General features: G+C 37.3%; 1 protein-coding gene across 9 annotated transcripts in view; it reads left to right on the forward strand.

Annotated features, from left to right (window-relative positions):
* CD36 (CD36 molecule (CD36 blood group)) overlaps nt 1-25,993 on the forward strand; it is a 35,962-nt gene extending 9,969 nt beyond the window's left edge. For 5 of the 9 annotated variants that reach the window (XM_064656423.1, XM_064656421.1, XM_064656418.1 and 2 more), the window contains 13 exons: nt 2,906-3,142; nt 11,096-11,256; nt 13,386-13,530; nt 14,429-14,608; nt 14,756-14,847; nt 15,280-15,326; nt 17,627-17,696; nt 19,293-19,480; nt 20,280-20,398; nt 21,611-21,684; nt 22,434-22,488; nt 22,685-22,849; nt 23,561-25,993. In XM_064656423.1, coding sequence (XP_064512493.1) covers nt 3,023-3,142; nt 11,096-11,256; nt 13,386-13,530; nt 14,429-14,608; nt 14,756-14,847; nt 15,280-15,326; nt 17,627-17,696; nt 19,293-19,480; nt 20,280-20,398; nt 21,611-21,684; nt 22,434-22,488; nt 22,685-22,849 — 1,416 coding nt within the window. In that variant the 5' untranslated portion in view covers nt 2,906-3,022 and the 3' untranslated portion in view covers nt 23,561-25,993. Of the gene's footprint in view, nt 1-2,905; nt 3,143-11,095; nt 11,257-13,385; nt 13,531-14,428; nt 14,609-14,755; nt 14,848-15,279; nt 15,327-17,626; nt 17,697-19,292; nt 19,481-20,279; nt 20,399-21,610; nt 21,685-22,433; nt 22,489-22,684; nt 22,861-23,560 lie in introns of all 9 variants that reach the window. The other 4 variants (XM_064656425.1, XM_064656420.1, XM_064656422.1 and 1 more) reach the window with 2 other exon arrangements.
* The last annotated feature ends 1,184 nt before the right edge of the window (nt 25,994-27,177 follow it).

The following is a 27,177-nucleotide window of genomic DNA, read 5'->3' on the forward strand; positions in this document are numbered from 1 at the left end:
TCTTATTAATCCTGTAGTCAAACCTAAGTTTAAATTATACTATAGTCTCATAGACCATATCTAATTTTGTTATGGTATTTTCTATTCTGCTTAGGGTAGATAATAGTCACTTGAATATGAATGCCCAGAAAATGTATTCTCATGGGAAATTTCTACCTTAATCTTTATATTTTTTATTCAATTCTGATAGATGAGAATAGTTTGTTGACTTCTATGTGCAATTGAGTGTTATGGTGTGAGTGCTCTTCACTGCAGTTGTGTAATGGATAATTTGAATTGCATAAATTGGGATGTCTAGACTGCTATTACATTGTGTTTGGTGGGAGAAGGGTGAATATTTTACAATTTGCAGAACTTGGAATAGACATAAGTTGTTAGCAGTCAGTTGCTTGGTAGCTGTTTATTGCTAGTGCTCATGAGGGATGCCTAGTCTGCCTAAAACAAAATAAAAACATTGGAAAAGCTTGCAGAAACTTGGATGGAAATGTTTCTTGGTGGAAAGTGTATTTCTGTTGAATTTGAAAAGCTTCTGGAAGTTAAGTCAAGAAAAAAAGCCTGATGATATCTAAAAGACCTCTTTAAACACTTATGAAAAAGAGCTAATTTCCGTTTTAAATTTTAAAACATGTATTTCCACACTTTAAAAAAGATCTGCTGAATAGATAGTATTACGGGAAAAATCAACTGGAAATATGTACTTTTCAGAATGTGATTCAATTGAGAATTTTTTACTTTTCCTTAGATTTGCTACAGTGTGTAACCACAGTCAGGTTTTCAAATCCCCACACCAACTATCCAATGAGTTGCACAACCGTATCACAGTCCTGACTTTGCCAAACTAAAAATCCTGATCTGAACCTAGCTACAAAGATATGAGATTTGGTCCTAGTGACTTTTACTCATAAGTTCTTCAGGTCTAATGAATTTCTAGCTGAAGTTTCCTTCAAAATTTGCCATTAAACACATTTTACATCCATCTATTATATCAGAGTCTTTAATGACTTGACAGTTTTATTATTCAGTTAAGTGAATTTTCAGTTATCTTTGTGAAAAGTGCAACAAAATGCATGAAAAGTCTGAGAAAACTGATTTTTTTTTTTTTAATGTTACCCCTGTGATGAGTTTCTATTGCTAAACAAGCACAGAGTAACAGAGCTGGTAGAGAGGAGAGCAACTCAGTAAACCTGCAGTTCAAATAAGGTGTACCACCTCCAGTAGAAAAGCCAGTTTTACAGATGTAAAGTGACTCTTCTCAGTCCCTAGCGAGTGTCAAAACTCAAGACAAATGTAGCTTCTTTTAGCTCCCGTGTATGTGCAGGCCAAACAATCAAAGGTTTAAGCTTTGAAGTAGGAACCACATGGAATGACCTGGTGGCAGGTGGACAGACCGGATGACTTTTATAGTAAGGACATTTTTCTGAAGTTGCAAGCAGTCTTTTGGTCATTCTGCTTGCAAGTATCCAAGGAGAAGATATTAACTTACCAAATGAGCTCAAATGTACAGAACTAGACATTGTTAAAGGCAAGGGAGCCATAAAGTGCTGATGGTGCAAGAGCCCGCAAAAGGTGGGTTTCCAATGCAGCTAAAAGGAGCTGACTGGTCTCAGGTACAGATGTGATATATTGTGAGTTTGGGATGACAAGGGATCACTGGCCTGATGACCATGCTAACTTTCTGTTTTCCTTTTCTCTCTGTGTTTGCTCTTGAATGCATAATTAAATCTGCAACTAATACCTCCATTGAAATTTATTTAGAGATGATAACAACATATTAACAAACAGAAATTGATAAGAATAAAAAGGACATAGACAGTGGCATCTAAAATAGAAAAGAGAAGATTTTCTGTTAGCTGCTGGTCTAAAGCAAATAACAAACTTGCAAATTCTCTGAATGTGATTAATTCCTGACCAAGAATAAATTTTAAATTAGGCACCTCTTTGTCTAAATTATTCGTAAATGATAACAAGTCAGAAAAAATATCACTATGAGCTTATGTTTTACCATATCTTTCAACGCTGGTGCCATTCTGATTTTCTTTACAGCTCCTTTCACTAGGGGCTAGATCTTAAGGTATGTTAGCACATATTACCAACGACTCTTGTTTTCCAAGTAATTGCAGATGTTTTTCTTTTGAGACTGAATAATCTTGAAATTTAAGGTATTACATCTTTCAAAGATCAAGCTCTAAACTCGCTTTAAAATCTCTGCTGCTCTGTAAGGCAGTTGGGATTGATGAAATTTGGTGGTAGGAATGCAGCTCAAGAAAAAAATCCAGTTGTGCCTTTGTCATGAAGTTGCTGAAACAAAGTTTTATCCCTTCAGTAAAGGACTGTGGACTGATGGAGATCTGGAAAGAGGCTTCTCACAGTTGTCTCTCTCTAGGGACTGCCATTCCCACCGAGGTGCTGATGGCCCCTGGGGACTATCTTACTGGCATAACGCAGAAACAGCCTGAGTAGCTCACACCAGTGAGCAGTGTAACTCCTGGTTTTGCCTGAAGTGGGAGCCATGGGCATGGCAGGCTGAGATCAGAGAACTATCCATGGCCTCTTTGTTTGGCAGAGAGAGATTTCAGAGATGTGTACATCAGGAAGGGTGTCAGCTGAATAATAACTATATCAGATTGCCCTAATGCAACAGAGATGAAAACAAACAAAAACAAAAGGGCTAATGAAAGAACTTATTAATCTGTTTAGAGAACTGGAATGAAGAAAGATAATCATACATAATAAGCGATCAGCTTTCCAAAACTACCTGCAACTTGTTGCTTTATTTTTTTTTTTTACCAGTGGCTGGCCACTGGCTGGCTGTTGTAGACTTGTTATCTTCCTATCTTCTTCATGTCATGTACTTTGTACTTTGAGCTTTGGAATTTGATTTTGGTTCACTTTTTGCTTACATTAGCAGCTTCTCTGCTGAAGATCAGTGAGTTTGTTGGGACCAAGAAGTGAGGAAAAAGCATCAAGCCTTACAGCAAGGATACTTGTACATTGTCTACCTGCACTCTGACAGAGGAGAAGAATGGGCTGTAACAGAAACTGTGGGCTCCTCACTGGGGCCATTGTCGGTGCTGTGCTGGCTATCTTTGGGGGAGTCCTGATACCAGTTGGAGATAACCTCATAGGCAAAGCAATAGAAAAGGTACATTTTTTGATTTTGTTGTTTTGGGTCCATTTTTGAATAGTCATTATTTTTAAATCTTGTATTCTGTTTTTGCTTTGTTTCCTTTTTATTTTCTTTATTAAACCTAGTTTTCGTAATAGATGGGATCCAAACTTCTGTGGAAATACAGGCTACAGCAGTATTTTTTAAAAAATATATTAATTATATGGCCAGGTTTACTTGCTTGCTCTCTTTCATACTTCATATTAGAAGTCAAAATATTTTTTTCAAGATGTGTTTTCAGTATGTAATTTAGAAGTAAGTGGGGTTTATATTTATTATATTTATGATTGTTTCTAGTTTCTTTACCTTCTTCTTTATTTATTTTACTGAGGCTTTTTTGCTTATTTTGGTACTCATTTCATGCACTTATATTTATGTACTGCAAATAATCTAAACAGTATTCTGCTGCAGAATCCAATCCTACACTTCATGTATTCAGCTACATTCTGTGATTATATGATCCAAGTCAATGTGCTCCACAAGACTGTAGGATGTCGCTGGGTACCTGTCGAAAGGTCTCGGTCGGAAGGGGGAAGAACGACACACAACACACATGAGGGTAGTGACACAAAGACATGTCTGCCTGCTCAGCGCAGCAGGCAGTCTTTTATTTAGTGCCAAGTTCCACTTTCCCATACACACACACTACAAATATTTTCCTACAAAACACCCAGGAATGCAACACCTGCAGTTTGTTAAACAGCTCGACCTTGCACTGTCCAGCACTCAGGGCTGTTTCCATGCGAATGTGCAGTTATCTCTTGCTTTTCTCAAGGGAACGGTCTTACTCCCTTTAACGCCTCAAGCTCTTCTACTTCTAGGGGGCCCAGGGTTTCCATGGGCCTGCCATCTCCCCCCACAGTAGGATATGATCAAATACCTCTCCCTGGCTTAAGTGTGGAGAACAATTAAAGTAGAATATTGTAGACCAGGCAGACACAATTTTTTTTCTGCTTTTTAGATAATTTTATATCTCAAATCTAGTTTTATCTTTAAAGGAAAATGAAAAATTAATTTGTTAGACCTTTGGTGAAAAGGGTATATAACTGAGGGTCTAAATCATGAAGTAATCTGGAGCAAAAGACCATGGAAGCCCTGGCATGTCCATTATAGAGACAAAAAGTCTCCTTGGGGTCACTGCAGCAAAGGTGGGTTCTCCAACAGTTAAATATCTAGAAATCTTAAGGTCTGTGGCTATTGCTTAGTCCTACCAGTGATCTGCTGTGGTGCTGAAGACTGTGGACATCTTGGAGACACTTATTCAAAGGCTTTTCTGGAAGACTACCCTTAGCTCAACAGCTGTTGAGTCAATTGAGGAGGTAGATATATGAACTATCAGGAAATGTGGAACTGTCTGTTGAGTCCCTGCCTAGATTATAGAATCACGTTTTAAAAAAATGAAAAATAGATGCTTCTATATAACATCTTTTTTTCGTCAGCCAACTCAGTGAAAGCCAAACTGTAGAGGAATTTTCCAACTGTTGTATTTTTCAAGAATTTTTCAAGTGTATAAAGAATAAAAAAAATATCACTAGAAAATGTCTCAAACACCTTGCAACATTTTACAAAAAAATCATACTCTATATTTGCAAATAATTTTGATTGCTGTATTGAGGAAGTGAGATGTTTTCTAGAAAACACATAATTTTGAAAATGTGTATCTCCTTACATTAAATATTTACTTTGAGTTAATCCAGTGTTGTCTTATGCCATCAAGTATTTTGAAAGTAAATTGCAAATATTAGGAGTATTATGTGTTCATCTGTTTACTTACAATAATGAACCAGTTATACAGCATGGTTTGCAAATGTCTACATATTTAATTATACCTGCATGAGTGCTTAGTGGTAAAGCATTAGAGGGAGTAATTTTTCCCTCCACCTCTTTATAATTTTCTGCATTGTGATCATGTTTTAGATGCTCGTACCTATTTCAAGGCACCTTGTTTGATGTGCATAAAAAAGAAAATTTGTACCTGTAATCATACGAAACATAAAAGAGTAAATTTGTAGAGGCTTTATTTATTTATGTAAATGAGTACTTTTTTTCTAAGCACAAGTCATGCTAGACTATTGTCTTTCTACTAAGTGTGATGACTGTTCAGTGAGACCAAAAGACTCTTAAGACAACTCCTTTTCAGACAAGGTGTGCCAACGTACAACAGCTGACATGTGATCATTTCAGCTGATGCTCAAAAGGGACTTGAATATAACTAATTATGATTTAATTATGTTGATGAAAGGTTTATTAATAAAAGCAAATTTGTCATTCACTGTAGTTATATTTAGGATAAATATAGAGCTGACTGCAAATCAAACAAGTTTGCTGATCACAGTGTACTGAAAATACATTTTTTTCTGGAATATTTCACTTTTGGAAATGTAATTTTTACAGAAAATCTTTGGTAGAAACAGCTCAGTTTCAAAGACAATTTTTTTTTTTAATTTTTGAAGAATAGTGACTCTAGGACAGGAAAAACCCAAGGAGTGAGTTGTTCTCTCAGATATGACCTGTAAGCATTTATATGGAAAAGACTGCCTAGGGAAGTGGTGTCATCACCAGCCCTGGAAGTGCTAAAAAAATCAGTAGATGTCACACTTCAAGATATGGTTTAGTGGGTATGGTGATATTTGGTCAAAGGTTGGACTTGATGATCTTGGAGGACTTTTCCAACCTTATTGATTCTATAGTTCTATGATATTTCCATTTGGACTCATATGAGGCAAAATTTAAACTTAGGTACTCACTCGCTGGATGAAATAAAAACTCAAAATGCCATATTTTTAATGAAAGGGAAAAACTGTTTCAGATACAACCATTAAATTCAAAATCTTGTCTTAAATTCTGCACAGTCAAAGCTTGAAGAAAGACCCCTAGTTTTATCTCTGCCTATCCTATCTCAGTGTACATCCCAGTTCCTTACACAAGTTGACAGCAATGTAGTTAAGACCAAATCTATATTTCTAGGGGAAATGTTGCTGTCAAATGTTATTGCTGGATTAGAAAAACAAATGTTGAACAGTTTTAGGACACTTCATACTATAACAAGTCAAATTGGCATAAATTAGCTTGTTATCAAGATTTGGTCAAATAACATGACCATCAGTTTATTCTCAAGCAAGTCCAGCTAAACCTCTTAGCATCTCCCAATAAACAGGGAGAACTTTAATTTCAAAAATCAATGCAATCAATAGTTCTGTTCTTTTCTGCTAGCAGTGGAAGCCTAAGCGTGCTTCTCTTGAGCACACATCTTTACACTTCATCAGATCCTACCGGCCTCATTTCTCCTTTATTGCAGTCATTGTGAGATTAGCCTGAGTAAACACTGCAGAATATATTTTGCTGGAAGGCTGCACACTGATGTTGAAGCAAAGAGAAAGCATCTGGAGGTGTACGGGTAATCTCAGGTGCCCTTAGAATTTGTACAGAGACTTTGAGGCTATAGGTGCTTATCTCCTCAGGGGCAGGTGTTGTCCATGAGCAGACAACCCAAGCAAAGTCCATGTAACATGGAAAACCTAAATGTCACCTCTTGTTGTGTTCCAGTTTATTACTGGACATCCATGCTTCAACACAGAACACATGGTGGTGTTTTCTAGCTCCAGACCTTTTTTGGATAAGTTGTTTCAACTCCTAACTCCAGCAGGGGACAGGTTGTTTTGTTTTTTTTTAAAATCAACATTACATGTATTTTGTGAGTCTTTTTGAAGGCTCTTTAAAGAAACTGTTACTTGAAGAGCACACTCAAAATGACACCAGCAGCAGCAGCAGCATCTTGGCAGGGATCCACTGCAGGAGATTAGTACTAAGCTATTTCAGCCCTGATACTATTCATGGAAAGGAGACTTCCCCCTTAAAAGGTGTCTTTGATTTCAGGACCAAAGGGCAAAAGTCCTAGTTTCCTCAAACACTAAATCTATCCAGAGGGGAGGGACCTTTTCATGAAGGTCTTAGAAAACTGGCCTTGGTACAGTTACAGTGAAGCAGAAAAGTTTCAGAGTTCTCTATGAGAAATATTTTGTTTGAGATTGTCAAAATGTACCTTTTTAACTGACTCCACACATTTCAGTTGCACATTAGCATGTCTGTTGTCATCATTACTGGATATTATCGTGTCTAAAATTAAAAAAAATATACAAAGAAAAAGAAATGAATTCAAAACAACAAATTATCTGATACTGTTGAATGAAGATATTTTGACATGGCTCAGTTACTACTTTTTGCCTTTCCTTCCTTAAAACAATATTATCTATTTAGGAAAAGTTCCCATCACTTCAGTTATGATATTTTTTTTTTCAGCTTATCAACTTTTGTTTCCAGCTAGGTTTAACCACTCAAAGCTACTGGTAACAGATTCATTCACCAGAAAAATCTCTATCACCACTTCTCTAAGATCTTCTGCCTTCTGAGTGCATGAGCTCAGGAGTTTCACAGAAGTTACATAATAATACTTAGTACATTGAATTCCTGGTGAATTGATAATACAGAATGGTGTATGATTTGCCACAATGCCTCAGTGCTGCCCTGGGTTAGTTCCAGTTATTTTTAGAAATAAGGCTATCCATTTTAGCTATTATTATGTTTAGTCACCTGTCTGTCTACATATATCTTTTATCTATGATTGGCCAGATTATATCTTATCAGCTACCAGCGGCATTGGAAACACTTCTAATTTAAAACTGTGTTCATGATATTCATATGACAGTTCTTTATGCAAACTAATGAAGCTAAAGCAAGTTCTAGCTCTCAGCAGAACATAAGTGATCTAACCACACATATTCCTGCATTATCAATTATAAACTTGATTGGCTCCCTTAATTTTTTACTATCAAGGACTGAAAAAGGGCTAAAAGTTTTGATCCAACAAAACCTGAATAGAAAGGCTAATAATAAGCTAATAATCATCACTTAAGAAGTAATAAATGTATTCCTACTTCCAGCTGCAAAATGGTTTTCTGGAGCTTAATTTGTTCGGTTTTACACAATTGTATTTTTTTTTCCTCCAGTTTAAATAAGTAGACTGACATATACAACACATAAACTAATAACAATTTTGTTACAGCCAAAAGTATTTGTGGCATCTCTCAGTTTTCAGAAAATGGCATCTTTTGTCCATCTGGCCAGATCCTTCATCAAGACAGAAACCTTGTCTTAAATTTTGTATTTCTTTGTCAGAAATCCTGATGGCTGAGTTTAGTGTAAATTCAAAGTACAACAAGCTTCTATTGCTGACTGCTCAGCATTCCTTTGAATTTATATATTGCTAGGTGACCCACATCAAGTGGGGAGAAAATTATATCAGAAACAAAAAGGTGTTAAAATTCCCACTGTTTTCACTCAGTGTTGCCCAGTTAGGTCACGATATGAACTTGGCTGTGTAGAAATTATATATTGTATAGCTACTTTTGCTAACAGTAATTAATTGTTGTGTAAGATATTAGAGCTGATGCAGATTGAATAGGGAGTTGAGAAGTGTTTAGTACTTTCTGAAATTATTCCATGTTTCATAACATAGCATAGCAGTATTAACAGAGAAATATACAAATGACCAGCCACAGAGAGGTAATATCTAGGGATGGATCACCTGTGATCAAACAGTGAAAAGCAAGGACTTGCTGGTGTGAGGATATTAGTTTTATTAAATGAAGACATGAATAAGGACAGAGCTCTAGATTGTCTTCCACCTTAGCTCACCATTGGCACTCTCAAAGTTTGTGTCAGAGACTCAAACCCACCTCCTTTGTGGGAGAAATGTTATTAACAATAATGGCTGAATGCCACTGAAAATAATGATCTTGCTCCCTTCCTCCCCCTCCCTCTTTTGTCTTTCTGCTTCCCTTGTTTTAACCCTGGTTCCCCCTACACAGACCCCTGAGCCAAATAGCTAACTGGTAGAAAGGTAATACAGAACAAAGAAAAAAAAGGGAAATAATCTTCCTCCTGTCCAGTAGGGAGAAATCTCTGAGGAATGAGAGCTGGCACAAAGGAAGAGGGAGGCACATAGATCAGGTACGGGGGACTGCAGGAGCCACTTGCCCCTTTGGCTACAGTCCTGTCAGGTTGGATCAGCTCCAGCTCAGGTTGGAGCATCCTCCAAGAGTGTTCACAGTGCATTAGTACAGAGTGAGTGGTGGGCTGCAAATCCACACAGTAACTCATTGTGACCTAACAGAGTGCAGTGGCTGAGTTAGCACATCATACTGAGCTGCTCTAACCCCGGCAAAGGGTTATAAGGGGAAGGGGAATGGATGGAGAAGAAAACTTTTAAAAAGCAAGTAACACCACCTGAAGATCTATTGAATAGATCTGTTGTCACAAGGTTGAAAATTTATTCACCTATGTTCCTGAATGTTGTCTTCTAGAGAGATCAGTTTGTCCTCTTGACCATATAGCTGCAAGGAATCCTTAACCATTTCCCTACCCCAATTACACAGAGGTGTGAGGTCAAATCCCACCTCTGTCCCCATCTCAGGATCCTGCTGAGTACAGATCACAGGCAGACAGATTTGAGCCTTTATATCAGCCTGTTTCTCCTAGATTCTTTGAGCAATTCTCTGTGAAAACTGCAAGGGTGATTTCTGAACCATGCAAGCATGATTTCTTAATCATGCAAGCTTTTCCCTCTTCATCAAGGACATGGTCTGTTCCACACTGGATCACAGCTGTGAGAGTCTTTGACCTTCTGAGGTTTTCAAAACAAGGCTGAATAGAATTTTAACTGTCAGATCTGAGTGCAAGGCCTCAGGATTGTAACACACTTGCTGTGGCAAAGTTTCCTTCCATTTTTGCCCACAAATTATAGCAGATATTTAGACAGCAAGCCCAGTGCTTTTACACTAGTGATTGCTAAGCAAACTTTGAAAATCTAATAAACTAGAAAGAAAATCTAGCAAATTCTGATTTAAAATGTCTTTCCTTGCTATCTAGAGAAATTAGAGCCTTTTTATTCCCGGAACTCCGTAAATTGTGCAAATTAATTAGTATTGAATCACTCTAATTAAAAAAAAAAAAAATGTTTTATGTTGGAAACAGGCAGCCTAGATTTTTCTTCTTATTGAAAAAACTTCTCTGAATTTTTACGATTAAGAGGAAAAACTACATTATCCCAAATCTTTGGGAAAATCCTATAGAACATGATGCAAACCAGGCAAAGCAGGCACTCCCCTGACTATGCAGGTAGCATACTTTTAAACTCTCCTCACTGTACAGTCCTGAGGACTAAATTGACATTTATCAGATGGCTGAATGCCACAGACTTAAAGCTACTGATTCCTCTAGTGTGGTTCCTGATGTGCTGTCTTGTCCTTATAGCTGTATTCTACCCTGATTCCCTAGACCCAGGAAACTTTCCTAACTAAATGTTACCAAAACTAGAGAGATTTTTTTATAAAGTCTCAGTTTTGGTGATGAAAGTTTTCTGACAAAAAAGCAGTCCTTCAAGAGCACTATTTGACTTCTCTGGGTGCATAATTATCTGGTACCTGAATAATGCTCAGAGATAACTCTTTTTTCCTCCCTTGGGCTATTTGCAAATGTATGAAAATTAGTTTATGAATTCTATAATCTGCTGGGTGTCATTCAGTCACTCAAAGATTTTCTCTTTATAAATAATCAGTGGCTTTAGCAAGTGTTTGAGAACTAAGGCAGTGCTCCACCACAGCAATAGGAAAGTTCTGCTACTGGGTACATCAGCAATTATATCAGGTTTGTGGTCATTTGTTTTAGGGAGACTCACTTTTACTCTCACTGAGCAGGAATGTCAAGCTGCCTTCAGATGCTGGCCAACTCCACTGTATGCCTCATATTGATGATAATGGTGCTTTTTTTCTGTTTCCTTGGGAATCTTCTACAAAAATCCATAAAGTAAATGCAACTTGTCACTTGGAGCTCTTTTGTGGATAATTTTAGCTTTGATTGTTGTACTTTCAGGAAGCTGTCATTGCAAATGGTACCACTGCTTACCAAAATTGGGTTGTGCCAGGAAGCTCAGTTTACAGAGAATTTTGGATTTTCCATGTGCTAAATCCTTCAGAGGTTTTAGATGAAGGAGCTCGTCCAAAACTTGAACAAAGAGGACCTTACACATACAGGTAAGAAAGGACCCTTGAATATGTGACATCATATCAGAAGTTTTGTTAAAGTCAGAGAAAGGTCTGCTGAGTTAAAATTTATTTTTTAAATTCCATCATTGCACTTTAGTCAGATTTGACAAAAATGCCTGAATTGCAGCTACACACTTTCTGGATTGAAAGTGTGACACTTTCTGGATTGAGTCTCACATTAGGAAAACACAAATAGAAATATGTAATTGGATATGAAGCTGCTTGCTCTTGTGAAAAACTATCGCTCATAGCCACAATAAGACAGAGGCAGTTGCATTTATTCCTTTTCCAGTTTTGCCAGCTTTATACATAGAAGAAAATACACCAGATGCCCTAAAATCAAGAGATTATCTTATCACCCATACATAACTCATAGTTATTTTAATAATGTGGTTTGGGTTTTTTTTCTCCTTTATGACTTTTTTCATCTATAGCTTTTCCTTTTCAAATTTTCCTCAGAAAATCATTCCTCTTTCTGATTGTACTAGCTAGGGCCTAGATGCAGCAGTCTTCCCACAGTCAAGGAAGCTTTTAGTTATTTGTTTCATTTTAAATGTGATGTTGACATAGGACTAGTTGATGCTTCCTGAGTTATTAAGTGCAGTATCCAGCTATCACTGGCACTCTTGGTAGGAAATTGCTTTCCTATGATGATAGGATATTCCTTTCTTGATATCTTTGAGGATGTATATTATATTTGCAAGATAGTTATCCATTGCAGCATATACAGCCTAGGTGCTTTGACGTCTAAAAGCCTATTTATTTCTCATTGGAAATAGAGAACTCTTGGTTCATAGAATACCTAGGGAGACAGAGGAAATTGTTACACAGGAATTAGGAAAACAACCAGTTAAGAACTACTGCAGACGGTGAATTCCCACCAAACAGAAATGTTTTACTCTGGTGCTGACCATGGTCCCTGTTTTCTCAGGGACAAATCTCAGCCAGAAGTGTAGATAAGACTAAGTAAAAAATTATGACTATGGCTCTTCTCACAGCTGCAGTCATGTCACCTGGGATATTTGATCTACCTGAATAACTGTGACACAGGGTCTCTCTCTCTCTCTCTCAATCTTCATTTAAATACTTAATAATTTATTATAGTGTAGAAAAACTTGAAAACACAACTGTCCCCCTGATTCTGTTGGGAAATCTTGTTCTAGATCTTCTGTTTCCAGTTAGAAGTAACATTAATTAGAAAGAAAAATCTCTCAACTTTCAGGTAGGTGCTCTACACATTAGGCCATTAATTAAAATGACACACACACAAACCAATTCTGAGAAGCCAAATCCAGCTGCTCTTCAGAGAAGACCCACCTGAACTGGCTACATCTGTACCATGGGAAAATGTTCGCTGTATTTTTTGTATCCCCCACACTCAGCCTGGAAGATCTGATGGAGTGTCCTGAAGATCCCTTCTGGGACTCAGCTGGAATAAGCTTTCTTGAGCCACAGCATAGGGCAGGTGATTTGATCCCTGCTGGCTGCAATGCCTACAGAGAGGATAGGAACTGGAAGAGTTGAGCTAAAGCTGGACCTGCATCAGAGATTTGTACCTTAGAGATCTGCTGACAGGGCAGGTCTGAGACAATCTCAGTGGGGCTGAAAGAGTGCTTATAAATCTCTACGTGCATATGAAATGTTATCAAAATGGTATTATAGGTGTAACTTATAATCTGTTTTGTTGCAACACATGCCTATCAGATCAAAACTTAAGAGTATTTATCAACCAGCCTGTGTCATCCCTTCTAATTACATGCAACCATGAATTAGCTTATGAAAAAATGTGACAAAACATAATTAATTTAAAACAAAATATAAAAATATACAAGGTACATTAATGATATAAAAATAAAAAATAAATATTTGTTTTCATTTTGCTATCAACAAAAATATTGCATTTGACACTAAAGAAATATTTTCAAAAGAAAAATATTTTGCAGAAAATGAAACTTTTACGTGAAAAGTTTAGAATCTTTTCACTGGTTATAAAATATTCAATGTTCATCTTACAAAAATTTTCACCAACTTTTCAAAACCTTTAGTCAAGCATGGTTATGTGTTTTCTCAAAAGTCAAAGTTTAAAAATATTCTGCGTTTGTGTTTTGTATTTTAAGGGTGCGATATTTACCCAAAGAAAATATCACGGAAGATGAAAATGGCACAATATCCTACATGTTGCCTAATGTTGCTCGTTTTGAACCTAATATGTCTGTTGGGACAGAAGATGATAACATCACCTGCCTCAACCTTGCTGTTGTTGTAAGTAAATTAAAAAAAACATAATGTCCAGATTCAAATGCTGAGGTACTGAAGGAAATAGTGGAGAAGTTCATAAAATCATAGAATGGTTTGGATTGGAAGGATCCTTAAAGACCATCCAGTTCCAAAACACTGGGATGAGCATGGACACCTTTCACTGGACCAGGGTGTTCAGAGCTCCATCCACCCTGGCCTTGAATGCTTCCAGGAATGGGATTAGCATTAGTAATAATGAAACTGTCACAGGATAAATTCCCTCTCCATAAACACAGATGACATGAGTGTCAGATACACTGAGGAGAGCTGTATTACTGTATTAACAAATAAATATAAAATCTTAAGGTTGTATTGCCTGACTGTCTTGCACTAACTGTGGTGTCTGCATGTGAGCACTCAGGATTGCTGTGAGGGGCGGAGTATAGAGACACATGGTGTAAATACAAAATAGAACCATAGCAGCAATCACAGAATCATAGAAGAGCCCTTGTTGGTAGGGACCTCCAAAGATCATCTGATCCAACCTTTTCTGCAATTCTTACTTGGATATGTTCAGAATCCATCTGGCCATGGTGCTGGGCAACTAGCTCTCGGTGGCCCTGCCTGAGCAGGGGGTTGAAGTAGATGATCTCCAGAGGTTCCTGCCAACCTCAACTGTTTTGTGATTCTATGACGAGGGATGATCTAGTGAACTCATGTAATCAGTCAAGAAAAATTTTCTGCTTATGTAACTTATGCCAAGTAGTTTTTTGTTAAGGAGTATCAGTATTATGCAGCAACTTAACTTCAAGTGAGCTGGAAACTGGCTTTGCCAGAGATTTCTTGAAGTCAGTCTCTGTGTTTTTTGATGCAAAGCACATGCAGAATTTGATGCTAAACATTAATTGTGTTGCTATTGTAGGCTGCACCTGCCTTGTACCCTGGCACTTTTATGCAAATATTGTTAAACACTTGGATTAAATCTTCTAAGTCAACCATGCTGCAGAACAGAACGGTAAAAGAAATACTGTGGGGATACAAAGATCCCTTCTTAGACAGTATCCCCATCTCCGTAAACCCAGTTCTTGGAGTGTTCTACCCGGTAAGTGAAACCAATGAGGAGGCAATGCCTTCAGTTATCATTCTGTGAATAAAACTTAAGGCAGCTGCTTTGACGAAATAAAATCTGACAATGGTACCATTTTTTTTCAATATTTCTAACTTATATTCCTTCCTGTGTCTGTTACAGTATAATGGGACAACTGACGGACCTTACAAAGTCTATACGGGGACAGAAGATATTACAAAAACAGCAATAATTGAAAGCTATAAAAACAAAAGGTATCATAGCAATGTAGATCAAAAAAACATATATATTTTCAAGGTATGGCTTTTAAGCCTTGATTCACTAAGAGCTATAGATAAATGGAAAATCTTCAACAATTCAAAGGAAACAAGATCAAGCCCTGGGCTTAGCAAAACCATCTCTTTCTTTCAGCTATTAACAGTTCTGTTAGGAGCTGGATTTAAGACAGTTATTGGTTCTTTGATATAACTAGCTTTTTCTATTTTGCATGCTTAAGTAGCTAGATTCCTTTTATCCTATTCTAGTGCATCTTACAATTTATCTGAATAAATGAACATCTCTAGCCTTTGCCTTTGCTAATGGGTAAGGCTTATACTGGAAAGTTATATTTAGCAATAGAGGTAATTAAATTGCTTACATGATATAATATACTACATGCAGCATGACTTTTTTTTTCTATCTTAAAGGAATCTTTCATACTGGGAAGGTCACTGTGATATGGTTAATGGCACAGGTAAGCTATTAAATCTTTTTAAAACTTCAACACTTTTCTTAATATTGGTAGGGAGTAATGAGATACAATATTTAAATTAATTCCCCTGGGCTTCAGCAGTTCTATATTCTGTCTATTAAATATTTTATACATGTATATATACTACTATAATGATGTATGCATATGTGTGTATCTATAAAAATACATATTATATGTTGCTGTACGTTATTTTACATGTACTCGTGCACACAGTCTTTACATCTACAGTAGATGTGGAAGAGTCACAAGAAAATAATCTGGTTCTCTTGTTGCTACTAATTATCTTCATAGTACAATATAACTAGGAATCTTTTTCTTTGCTATAGCAGTTGAAAATTATCTTTGGATTTTAATAATGCACATTCATTTACACTGTTGAAAATTTAATTAAATGTGCCGTAGTGGGTGTCCTGAGTTATGTAAAGAAATTGAGGGACAAGGGAGAAGGCTGTCAGATGGATGGTTTGTAGGTCACTAAAAAGTGAAAAGGGATGAAGAAGTAGTTTAGATTGGGAAAATTTTACCACAGAGGAATATTTTTAAATTTGCTTTTGGTATGCATATGAAAACAGGTGAGTTGTTTAAGATACATTTGTTCAAGGTGATATTTTTCTTTTTGGTAAGCGGAAGAATCATTGTGAGGACACAATCTGTGGAGCTGAGGCTGACAGATGTCTCAGTGGAGGCTTTTGCAGAGAGCTCTAGGCCTTCAGTAAGCAAATATCCGAACAAGCAGGCTTTGTGTTGGGCTGTTGGGTTTTTTTTTTCTGTTTTCCATTCTGCTTTACCTGGCATAGATAACTTTCCTTATAACCCAGAGCATACAGTCAGTTATTTTGAAGTATTTAAAATACATCACAAGAATCTGATTTTCCAAAAGTCTGTAAGTCACAAAGGATTAGTTCCTTTTTAAACCATGCAATTAATTTTATAAGAAACGATATTTTCTTAGGTTCTATGACTCTTACAGGGCCTGAAGTCTTTTTTTTACCTACCAGCTTTTTGTTTTTCTTCTTCCACAGCTAAAAATAAACATACTCAGCTAACCAGATTAAGTGCTCCAGTACAGTGAAAATATGGAGCTTTTCCTTGTTAGCAAAGATTATTGCACAGTTTACAAAAGCATTCAGTATGACTGCTTAGGAGAGACCATGTGTTTACAGAGGCAGCAGGTTTAAATAGTCTTCCAAGTGTGAGAATGTCAGCCTATCTTGTGAGCTTTCACACAAAAGCTCAGCATGTACAGTATAAGAAAATACATAGACAAAAACATTGAACAATATACTTGTATGGGCTTGGAATGACTCCATGTTTGCCAACCTTACAAGAATGCCAAGACTTAGAAATACTGTGTTTAGGATGATCTTGAATTTTCTTGAAGAAAAAGTGCTTCTGTCAGCAGTGGGCAAGTGGCAGTATGCAATTTAGCTTTCTTCTCTTGCCAACTAGATTCAGAGACATAACAGATGTTTTCAACTCCATTGTTATGGCTGCTGCCTGAGAAACTAAACAGAGATTGTAGCAAGAATTAACCAATGTACTGGTTTGTTACAACACCTTGATAGGGAAAATGACAGAGGGTCCTCTTACTTAACTCTGGTGCTTGCAATGCAGAAATACACATCTGAACTGTCTGAACTCTTTATAGTGAGTGGAGAGAAACACAACACCAACGTGCTACTCCTCTGACCTGTTTTGCATATCTACTATGGTGTGACACAGATTGGATTGTGCTCTAGAAGTGCTTCCTTCTCTCCATTAGCTCTCGAGGGGACCTCAGCTTACAAAGAACAGGTCAATTTGAGCAATCTTTGGTGAAACAAGGTTTGATTATTAAACAGAGAGTGTTGAAGTCTAAAGCTGTGTTTCTTGTAAGTGTTGTGTCATAACTGCAGGTGAACCAAAAATCTCCAGGAAGGTTTAGGTCTATAGGCTGTATAAACCTTGAAGCAATGGCAACAGGCTTCTTATTAAGCAAGATTTATTTTTTTTTAGTATCCTCTGTTTTTAATGGGCTTGATCATAGAGCTTCACATCTGGGGGAATAAAAAAAGCTGCCATAACTTGGCTCACTTTCAAAAACAATTAAATCTTATCTGTGGAGTGCCTGTCACTGTGCAATAACTTACATAAACATTTTCCCCATAAATGACTCATTTGTTTACCTTTTTCACAGGTTTATAGGAAACCAACCACTGAGTATTGAGCTAGAAATTAAATCATGTCTTCTAAGTGGAATTGCTTTCAAGCCTTTTTTTTTTTTTTCATTTTTTTGTTTACAGATGGAGCATCATTCCCACCATTTATTAAGAAGAATCAGGTACTACGCTTCTTCTCCTCTGATATTTGCAGGTAGGCTGGTCCCTTCCTGGAGTGTGTACACATAGTGCGTGTGCCATTGAGTGCTCTTTCCTTTCAGAGAGTGGCTACAGTGGCTGTCCTTGGGCTCAGGTCACTGAGGCAGTGCCACATAAACATTTCATCTAAACATAAGTAAAGTCATGAGCTGGGCTCCTGATTCAGAGCTTGATTCCACTATTTTTTAATAAGGTCAAGCAGCAAGATATTTATGATGTATTTTATTTCAGACAGTTACACATGCATAATTCAGGAAAATCTGACATTGTTGTGGGCTGTTAGGAATCTGTAACTGCCTTGATCATAACCTGCCTTGTTCGGTCTGAGAAGGCAACAGGTACAGCAGGGTCCAGTTAGGTCTGTCTTTGACATTTCTGGAGAAAATTATCTATGCAGGACAGTATTTACTGTCATTCATTAGATACTTAAAATTGTTTTCTCACAGGATATTTTTACATATTTTATTTTTATGTATTTACAAACAAACAAGCCTGCTTAATACATCCCATACTGATGACTTTTAAGCCTGCTGCTTCTGCTGTGGCTATCCAATGTCCCTGAGTTCTCCAGTGGGATCACTGAAAGCAATGTTAAAAGACTTAAAGTGCATCACAGTGTATTTACTTTGGGAGGTTCAATGTCTTTATTTATTTTGCTGCCTGGAAACAACTACATCCTTTTTTCTACATTTGAAGTAGACCATTTGCTTTGCAGAGTGTTTATTTTCAAGATCAGTGTTTTTACATGAAGTTAAAGTTCTTTTTCTTGTGTAGCAATTGTATTCCCAAACTGGAAAACATTGCACAAGTTGTGGAAAAGGCAATTCTATGTAGAGGAGAAATGATAAAATTCTTTGGATCAATTGCACAAAGTTTAAGCGATCCCTCTGGCCATTTAATTCTCACAATTTATGAACAATTAAGGATGGTAACAATCACCCTAAGGTCTTACTGAAACAGGGTCGGGGAAAATGGTTCTGTCCATGTTGCAAAACCCGGAACCCTTCTTTTGTTTGGCTGCAATACGAAGTGCTGCTGTCCTGGTTACCTTATTGTGTAACAGCCATATCTCTATATCAGCTGATAATGAATTAGCAAAAAGAAGCTTAAGTGATATTCTGATTCATATGCAATGGAATAAAGTTATATGCAGGATGTTGCCTGCTTTATAAAGCTTAGATTATCATTAGATCTGCAAAAAACTATAGCAGAGCTGATTTACTTCTCTACTGTAGTCCAAAAACTTTCAAAAACCTCATAATGACAGAGGGTATGGAAGTATTTAGGGAAAAGAGATCTTAATTAATTTGTTAGTTTTGTCTATATTGTTTATTATTAGTATTAGAAGTTTTGTCTGTCTTTTGTGTATTGCCATGCTCATCTCCAAGCTTCCGCAACCTTTTGTGAAGGTGGGGAATATTCTCCACTACAGAGGAGCACCCCTCCAAACTGCTGAACACAGTGGTGGGAGCCTGGACATTGGCTAGTTGTTTAAGAGGGAGACAGTTGGGGGATCCTTCCAGAATATTGCCACGAATTCAGATTTTTAATCCAAAATGACCGAAACGTGCTTCTCTTCTTTTGTATTCAGATCAATCTACGGAGTTTTCCAGAGCAAACACGACGTGAAGGGAATCACCCTCTATCGTTTCGCAGTTCCTCGTGAAGCATTTGCATCACCAACCGAAGTGGGAGATAATTATTGCTTCTGTACAGATCAAGTCATATCACGGAACTGCACGTTAGGTGGAGTCCTAGACATCAGTGCCTGCAAAGCAAGTATGACACCGTACTACCAAACACTCCATTTAACGGGGGAGAAAGAGTGTGTCCTGTAACTGAGGTGTTGCTCTAAGATCCAGGATGTTTGTGTTAGTCTGTGAATTCTTGCACAGACTGCCTGTGAGACTCTTCACATTTCTGCAGCCTCATTTCCCAAAATGAGGACTATAATATTTCCGTATTTTGCATAGTGCAATGTAAAATTGTGATACTACAGACTGTACATTGAAACTGCAGGAATCTGTGTAGCGAAAAGAAAGAAGGGGCGCTGTATAAAAGACAGACATAGTCACAGTCCCTGCATTTGTGGCAATTCACACACAGCAGGGGGTGGGTATGTGCACAATTACATACACATTCAGAGACTGAGAGACACTACTGGCTTAGTTTACTGTTGGCATAATAAAATAAATATATACAGAGTCTGTGTTCAGTGCAGAGTGGATGGCATGGGGTCCCTTCAAGCTAAAACAAGATCATGAAGGTGGGGGAAACAGAGACAGTCATGTCCTCACTTCAGCATGAAACTGGTAGCACTGCCAGCTCCACAGTGTAGACACAGACAGGCAGGATTTGTGACTACAGTTTATTTCACCATGCAAATTCTCCTCATGACAAAAGAATCACAGAAATGCTCTATTTTTATTTTTTTTTGGGGGGGGGAGGGGATTAGACTTAACATTTTTATCAGGATTGTACATATTTGTACTATATTTGAAAAATTACCACAGAAGATGAGCACCGTAACAAGGCTTAATGATTCAAGAGAGTTTGTTTTGTTTTTTTTTTCAAATAGAAAGACCGGTATATATCTCTCTTCCTCATTTTCTCCATGCAAGTGATTCTATATTGCATGACGTGGAAGGCCTGAGTCCAAATGAAAAGGAGCATGAGACATTTCTAGACATAGAGCCTGTAAGTTGTACCTTTGTAAACTTGCAATGTTTAAATTGAATAGTAGTAGAGTTGACCTTTTACCAGAGGGATGAACAGAAGATGCAATATTTTCATGCTTGCCTTTGTAAGATCTGCTCACAAAGAGGTATGGTTTTAACGGGGAAAATTTAGAGCAGAAGTGTATCTCATTCTGACCTTCAAAATTTGGAAAGTCAGTTTACTTATTGGGAATGTGGTATTAAATAGATACTGCGGACTGTGAAGTATGCTGTAGATATCTATGACCTTCAAGTACTTTGAGAAAATTATATTCTGTGAAAGTTCTGCTTCCCCTACACTTGTGGTTTGTTGTTGTTGTTTGTTTTTTTTTAATTTTTTATAACTAGCCATTTTTGGATAATTACTATCTCAATTGAAGCTAAATAAACATAGATCGATTTATTTCCAATTGCTAGAATTCTGAACACACTGATCTAGAAAAGTCTTTGTGACTTGGATTGTCCAACAGAGCTCCCAAACAAAATGAATTTATGGCAGCTCTGATTTTGATTGCTTTCAGATTTACCTGTATTTCTGTTCCAGTGATTCAGATCCTTTAAGTGTATTTACCAAAGTTTTCTGAATTGTATGATGAATTCTAAGGTTCCAAAATTTTACTTTGCTCTCAATTTGAATGAAAAATTTGGAATTTTTCACTAAAATATTTCTAGTCATATAATTTGACAGTTAAGCTATGTAACTTCAATGAGGAGATATGAAGTTAAATCTTTGTTTTACCTTATTTGGAATAGAGACATCAATCAGATTTTCCTAAATCAGATATTTTTATGGAGAGAAGAGAGAGATATGAAAAGTTTGGGTTCTGCCCTATGTAAGTTAAACATCCTTCATTTTAAAAAAGAAAATTCAGCTGATTTCTGGTGGAAAAAACCCTAAAGCAAATTTTATATGAAACATTTCATTACTTATTTAGTATTTTTAACTTTTTTTTTTAATTTGCCTTCAGTTTGAAATGTAAATTACAAAAGTAACTATGGTAAAGCTGCAAAATTAGAACTTAAATGAGAGACCCTTAGAAACATAAAAATTTCATTAAAAAAAAATCCTTCAAAACATAAGAATAAAATAATCCCAAAGTGCTTATTGACACAGTCCATATGCTAGGCTTTGGCATCAAACTAAAAAATTTAATTTAATGGGTTTGGTTGGTTTTTTTTTTTCTGGTTTTAGATCACTGGTTTTACACTACGATTTGCAAAAAGGCTGCAAGTAAACCTTCTTGTAAAGCCTGCACCAAAAATTGCGTAAGTGCTACTTCATTATTTTATATTTAAAGATCTTTTTTCAAGAGAGATGACTGATTATGAGAGTGTCAGTAGAAATGTCTGGGAGAAGAAGGAATAAAAATAAGCCTGTTCATCTTTCTTCCAAAAGTTTCAGTCATGACTTTTCAGAGAACATGAACTTCAGCAAAAGAGCAAACCTTCCTGAGAAAGGCACTGCCCAAGTATTTTAACACACGTTTGGTTTTCCTACAGAAGCTTAGAAGGCAACATGTTCTTAAAAATAACATTCTTACAGAACCCAAATGGGGGCCATGAGGATGAAGTAGTAAACAAAATGTATTTTCTGTAAGAAATCCAATGAGAGAGAGAGTTTATGTATTCCCTGTCACTAGATGGATTTTATCACAAGGATCAGTGGGTGTCCAGCTGTTTCTCTTCTCTTTGTTGGCCCAAATGCACATGGATAGACATGCCCTTGGGATCTTGTACATCTGGCGGGTGAACACCAGACCCTCCCACCACACCTCGCTGTGTCCAGCCTTTCTTCTGTCTGACTGCTCACATATGGAAGATTAGATAGAAAGTGATGGTTGTCCAATATGAAAAATGGCTGTTATTAATTGTAGAATTACTTTTTTTCACTCCATAACTATCTTAAAAAGGTACATGTGGAAGTCAGAAATACAGTTAGAGGAGAAGAAAAAAATTAAGTAGAAACTTACGTAGCAAACCAAAAGTAACACGCTGTACTTATTTTCTCATTTCAGCGCTTTATCGAAAGTTAAAAGCCCTTATATCTTTCCTGTTCTTTGGCTAAATGAGGTTAGTATATTTTATCTTTATTACTCTTCACTGTTTAGAAACAAAAAACAAAAAACTACCTAGCGTTTTCAGTCTTTGTGCCCTGAAATTTGGTAATCAAACTCATGCTGTGATTTGCGCACACCAAGAATATATTCAGCAAGTGAGGGCTTGCACATATACACCTTTCACTGACATTTTTCTCGTACTGTTTCAGTCTGCTGTTATTGGGGATGAGAAAGCAGAAATGTTCAGAAACAAAGTCACCAATCGAGTCCAGCTGCTGAACATACTGCAGCTGGCACTACTGATCGGAGGTTCTGTGCTGTTCGTGGCGTTCATGGGCTCCTATTTCATATGCAGATCGAAGAAATTAAAATAAGTAAGTAATCACTAACAGCTCAGTCCTCAGTAGTAATTTTTCCTCAAGATTTCAAGAGTTCAGAATAATTACCTATTTAGCTGTTCTCATTTTTTATATACTAGAAAATTCAGTAATTGTTCTGTGGGAAATCATCCAGGTAATTTCCCCAATGTTTTCAAATTCTCTTCTGGGCCTTAATCTTTCAGGATGCTCTTAACTTGGGAGAGGGCATTGGGAACTACATGAGAAGAACAACATTTATTTTAATTTCAGGAAAGACAATATGATTGTTGGGATTTTTTTTTTAAATTGATATTTTTGTCAAGAGTGCTAAAATTCTCAGAAGTGTTCTCTAGTACGTCTCTGAGAGAGAGGCCTCACAGCTGCAGATTACTGTGGTCTTCCAGGACATACACCTACCTAAGGTTCAGAGAACCCACTGTGAATGATACTGTCTATTGAGTACTGGATGGGGTTGCTCACTTTTTTCTCCCAATTGTGCATCACTGTCAAGTTAGTCTAAACATCTCCTGAACATACGTAGCCCACAAAGACAAATTATAGTCACATCAGAGGTAGACTGACATCTAGGGAAGCAAACACATTTTTTGGAATTATTTAAAAAAAGTGCAGAGGCATGATGGTGACAAGTATGCTATATTAAAGAGATATTTTTGAGATGAAGACTTACCTCATCGTATGCTGAATTCTGATTTTATTTCACTACAGGTAACAGAAGACTTCAGAGGGTAGTCAATGTTTAATTGAAATTTCAGCCAAGCAGCATGTTAAAATTCAGAGACAAAAGGTATGATTCAAGGCACAGTCAGTCCACATGCTGTGGAATTCAATATGTTTTCCATTTTGAGAAGACCAACTCACTAACCCAAATAAACTGATATTTCCAAAGGCCCACACTTCTGACATCACTAAAGAGGCCACCACGGAAACTACACTTTCAAAGAACTTTATTTGAAACTTGTTACAAATTTTAAATTACATTCAAGCAGACTGAAGTTGAGGTGCAGTGGATTTTAGTCCACCTTCTGCCATTTATGCAACTTGCTACTTATTTTCTTCTGGGATTTGCAAGACAAATGAAAGCTGTTTGCTGATGTTCTGTCTCTGAGCACAGGCTGGGAATGACAAGACTTTTGAGCTCATGCTGTGCTCTAGATGCTCTTATTGCAATACTTCTCTCTGTTCCTTCAAGGAATGGAAGCTGCTGCAATAGCACTGCTCTCTGTCCTTTATTCAGGGATGTGAATTGCATTGAATGTGAAGTTTATTATGTAAAGTTACTAACTGTAATACAGAAATTTTATAAAAGACTTACTAAAATATGTGGTGTATACATTTTATATGGAGATGGCTCAGAGATACACCACAGTCATTCGTATGTTGATGGAGCTCATCAACATTTGGCTCCACAGCTGTTTATTACTCTGAACCACTCCCTAACTCCCAGCCTCCTACACTGCCCTTCCTGTTGCCTCTTGTGTGCTTTTCTTTTTGGCTCTTGCTTGAACACCAGCCTGTGCTCTGCCCAAGGCCTCCCTTAGAAAATTATCTCACCTGACAGGCCAAGAGAAAATACTCCAGAATGCTCCAGACACAGGAAAGACTGGATAATGATTTTGATCAAACATCAGAGGGGTCCACTTCCTTGCCACAGAAGCACATAAATGAAAGCAGGTAGCCCCAATTCTTTACTGGTAAACCACCTGCCACAAGGAAATTTGTGCAGTCATTTGGTTAATGAGGTGAATCAACCTGTAGACAGGTAGCAAACACTGCCATCTGCATAAATGGTTCACTTTTTCAAGTGATCTGGATGCCATGTCTTATTCTGACAGTCAATGGGGCAGATATTGAGCGTTGTAGGGTCTCTTTTCCCATGGACTCATTGAATTCAGAACAAGAGCCTAAAGCCAGCACTTTCTAAGATTTCTTCTTGGATCTTTTGTCTCCTTATTTAAGAGCTGCAAAAAAAAAAGGAAAATCAGACATGACCAGACTCTCAGAGCCAGGTGTTTGGAAGCAATGCTACAATGGACTTTAACCATAAATGTTTGTCTTGCTAGTAAAGGATGATATCTTTGGTTGGGTATCTTTAGTAAGGTGTTCTTACCCTTTGGAAATAAAAGGGAAACTTAACAGACTAAAGTGTTGGTGTTTTATTCCCATATTTCTTGTGGACAAAATTGTGTAGCTATCAATAGAGCTGCTGAGTCACAGAAATCCCAAGGGATTATTCTTGAAGGTGAGGTCTGTGTGGTACATGGCTACACTCTTTCCAGCAGTAAGCTGGAAATGTAAGGTAACAGGGCAGGAGATGTGAAGGGGGCATGACACTCAAGAGACATGCTGCTCTCAGCCCATGCAGTTGATTACTTATGGTGCTTGCTAGTCAGTGAAAAACAAGACCTTTCTCTCATATCTACATTACTGCAGATGTCTTATATGATACTCTGTTGCCATACTAGTCTGGGGAAAATCTGACACGACTAAAGGCATCCCTGAAGTCCTATGGTCAAAAAAGTATGATGACAGCTGAAGTTATGGTCACTATCTCCTCTGAGTCAAACGCAGCTCTGCTGTGTTTCAAGACCTGACACCAAGTTTTTATAATAAAATGTCTTTTGTGCCAGAACCTAACATGAAAGAAACAAGAGCAATGCTCTTGTCATTTTTGATGTACTAACATTTCAGCTTCATTTTATTTGAGTTCAAGTACATTGTCAGTAAGTTAGTGTTTGCATTGCTAGTGTTGTTAAGTGCTATGTGGTGCTCCAGCATCAGTGATCCAGCAAGTCAGGCCATGATTTTAAATGTCTCAGGGCCAAATTTTACATGCACAGAAATATGTTTGTCCATATGTATAATCTCATTGATCTCAAAGCAGGTTTGGACTTTCAAACTATGTTCAGCACCTAGACTGCACTTGAATTATTTGTAGGTATTTTATCCAAAGCATCAGTTACAGTTATTGTTAGTTCATGATAATGAGGCTAATGTTAAGTATTTACATTTGTTCAAACAACGCAGGATAAAAATTTCATGGAAATGTTAATGAAAATACAAATACAATAAAGCTCAAAACCTTTTTTCTGATATACCTGTGTCTAATTGTAAATAAAGCCTTCTGTGTTGAATAATGAAGTCCTTGTGTCTGCTTCCTTGGCTTTTTGGAGTATGTTTCTTCTTCTAAAAACTGATTTTATAAATTGATGAATAAATGAGCCTACGGCAAACCTTGTTAAGTCATTGTACTCTGGCACATTGCAGCTTCTTAGAAGTGCATATCACCATTTATGTTGCTGCATGATACATTATAAATACCAGTGACATGCAACATTTATGCTCTGGATTACAAAAAGGAGAAGACAAGGTGAGCACCAGCATGTCTAAACTGAAGCAATTCTAAAACAAACCCAGGAAGCCAAGCTCAGAGGTAGACCTGTTTTCAAATCCCTTGAGCTGGAGGTGTTGGCAGTGTGGTGTTAGCACATCCAGCAGCACATTACAATATCCTTTCCTGGCACTGCTAGCCCAGCAGGTCGGGTGGGAGGCAAGCCTGGCTATGCTCATGCCTCATGTTCCCCACCCATCCCATTATGTGTCAAAATTACTGGTGAAAGTCTGATCTGACCCAAGATCTAACAGTCCACAGCTGGTGTGCCAGCTCTTGATCTCTGACTGTAAATATGCTTTCAAAGCCTTTCTTAAAACCTGTTCTTCCCACGTAGCCTACTACTGTCTGTTAAGGTAATGTAAACATGCTACTATACTATGAAAAAGAAAGAAAACTGATGCTTTCTCTGTTCTTTTAACTGTGAGAGTAGGCAAGAACTTGTTTTGTTCATGGGTGTACATATCAACATATTAAAAAAAATAAATTTCATAACTAATTAAATATGCTTACAGCTGTTTTTTTTCCAGTAGCCCTATAAAAACAGAAACCAGAAAGACAAGTGACTCACACTTACCAAATGCACTCTGCATTTATAAATATACGCTATTCACTTTCTGTTCTCTGTTCCCTCTTTGCATATCAGATAGCCCTGGTGCTCTGTGGTTTCACCCTCTCCCAGCTGTACCCAAAAGAGCCAGGGACTTATAGCCCACCCAGCCAACACCAGGCTGGGACCTTCCTCAGCTTTATTTTGCAAAAAAAGAAACGCAATTCTTTGCAGTGGGCGCCACCCAAAGGGCATCCAGGTTCTTACAAGTTCTCCTGCTTCATTTCGGCATAGGCAGTAAAAAATTATGCTGGCTAAAATTAAGCTTTGCTTCTTCTGCTAGTTGACATCACCAGATATAATTACAACACTTTTAAAGCAGTA

This window comes from Pseudopipra pipra, chromosome 5 (genome assembly GCF_036250125.1).
Source record: "Pseudopipra pipra isolate bDixPip1 chromosome 5, bDixPip1.hap1, whole genome shotgun sequence".
NCBI lineage: Eukaryota > Metazoa > Chordata > Aves > Passeriformes > Pipridae > Pseudopipra > Pseudopipra pipra.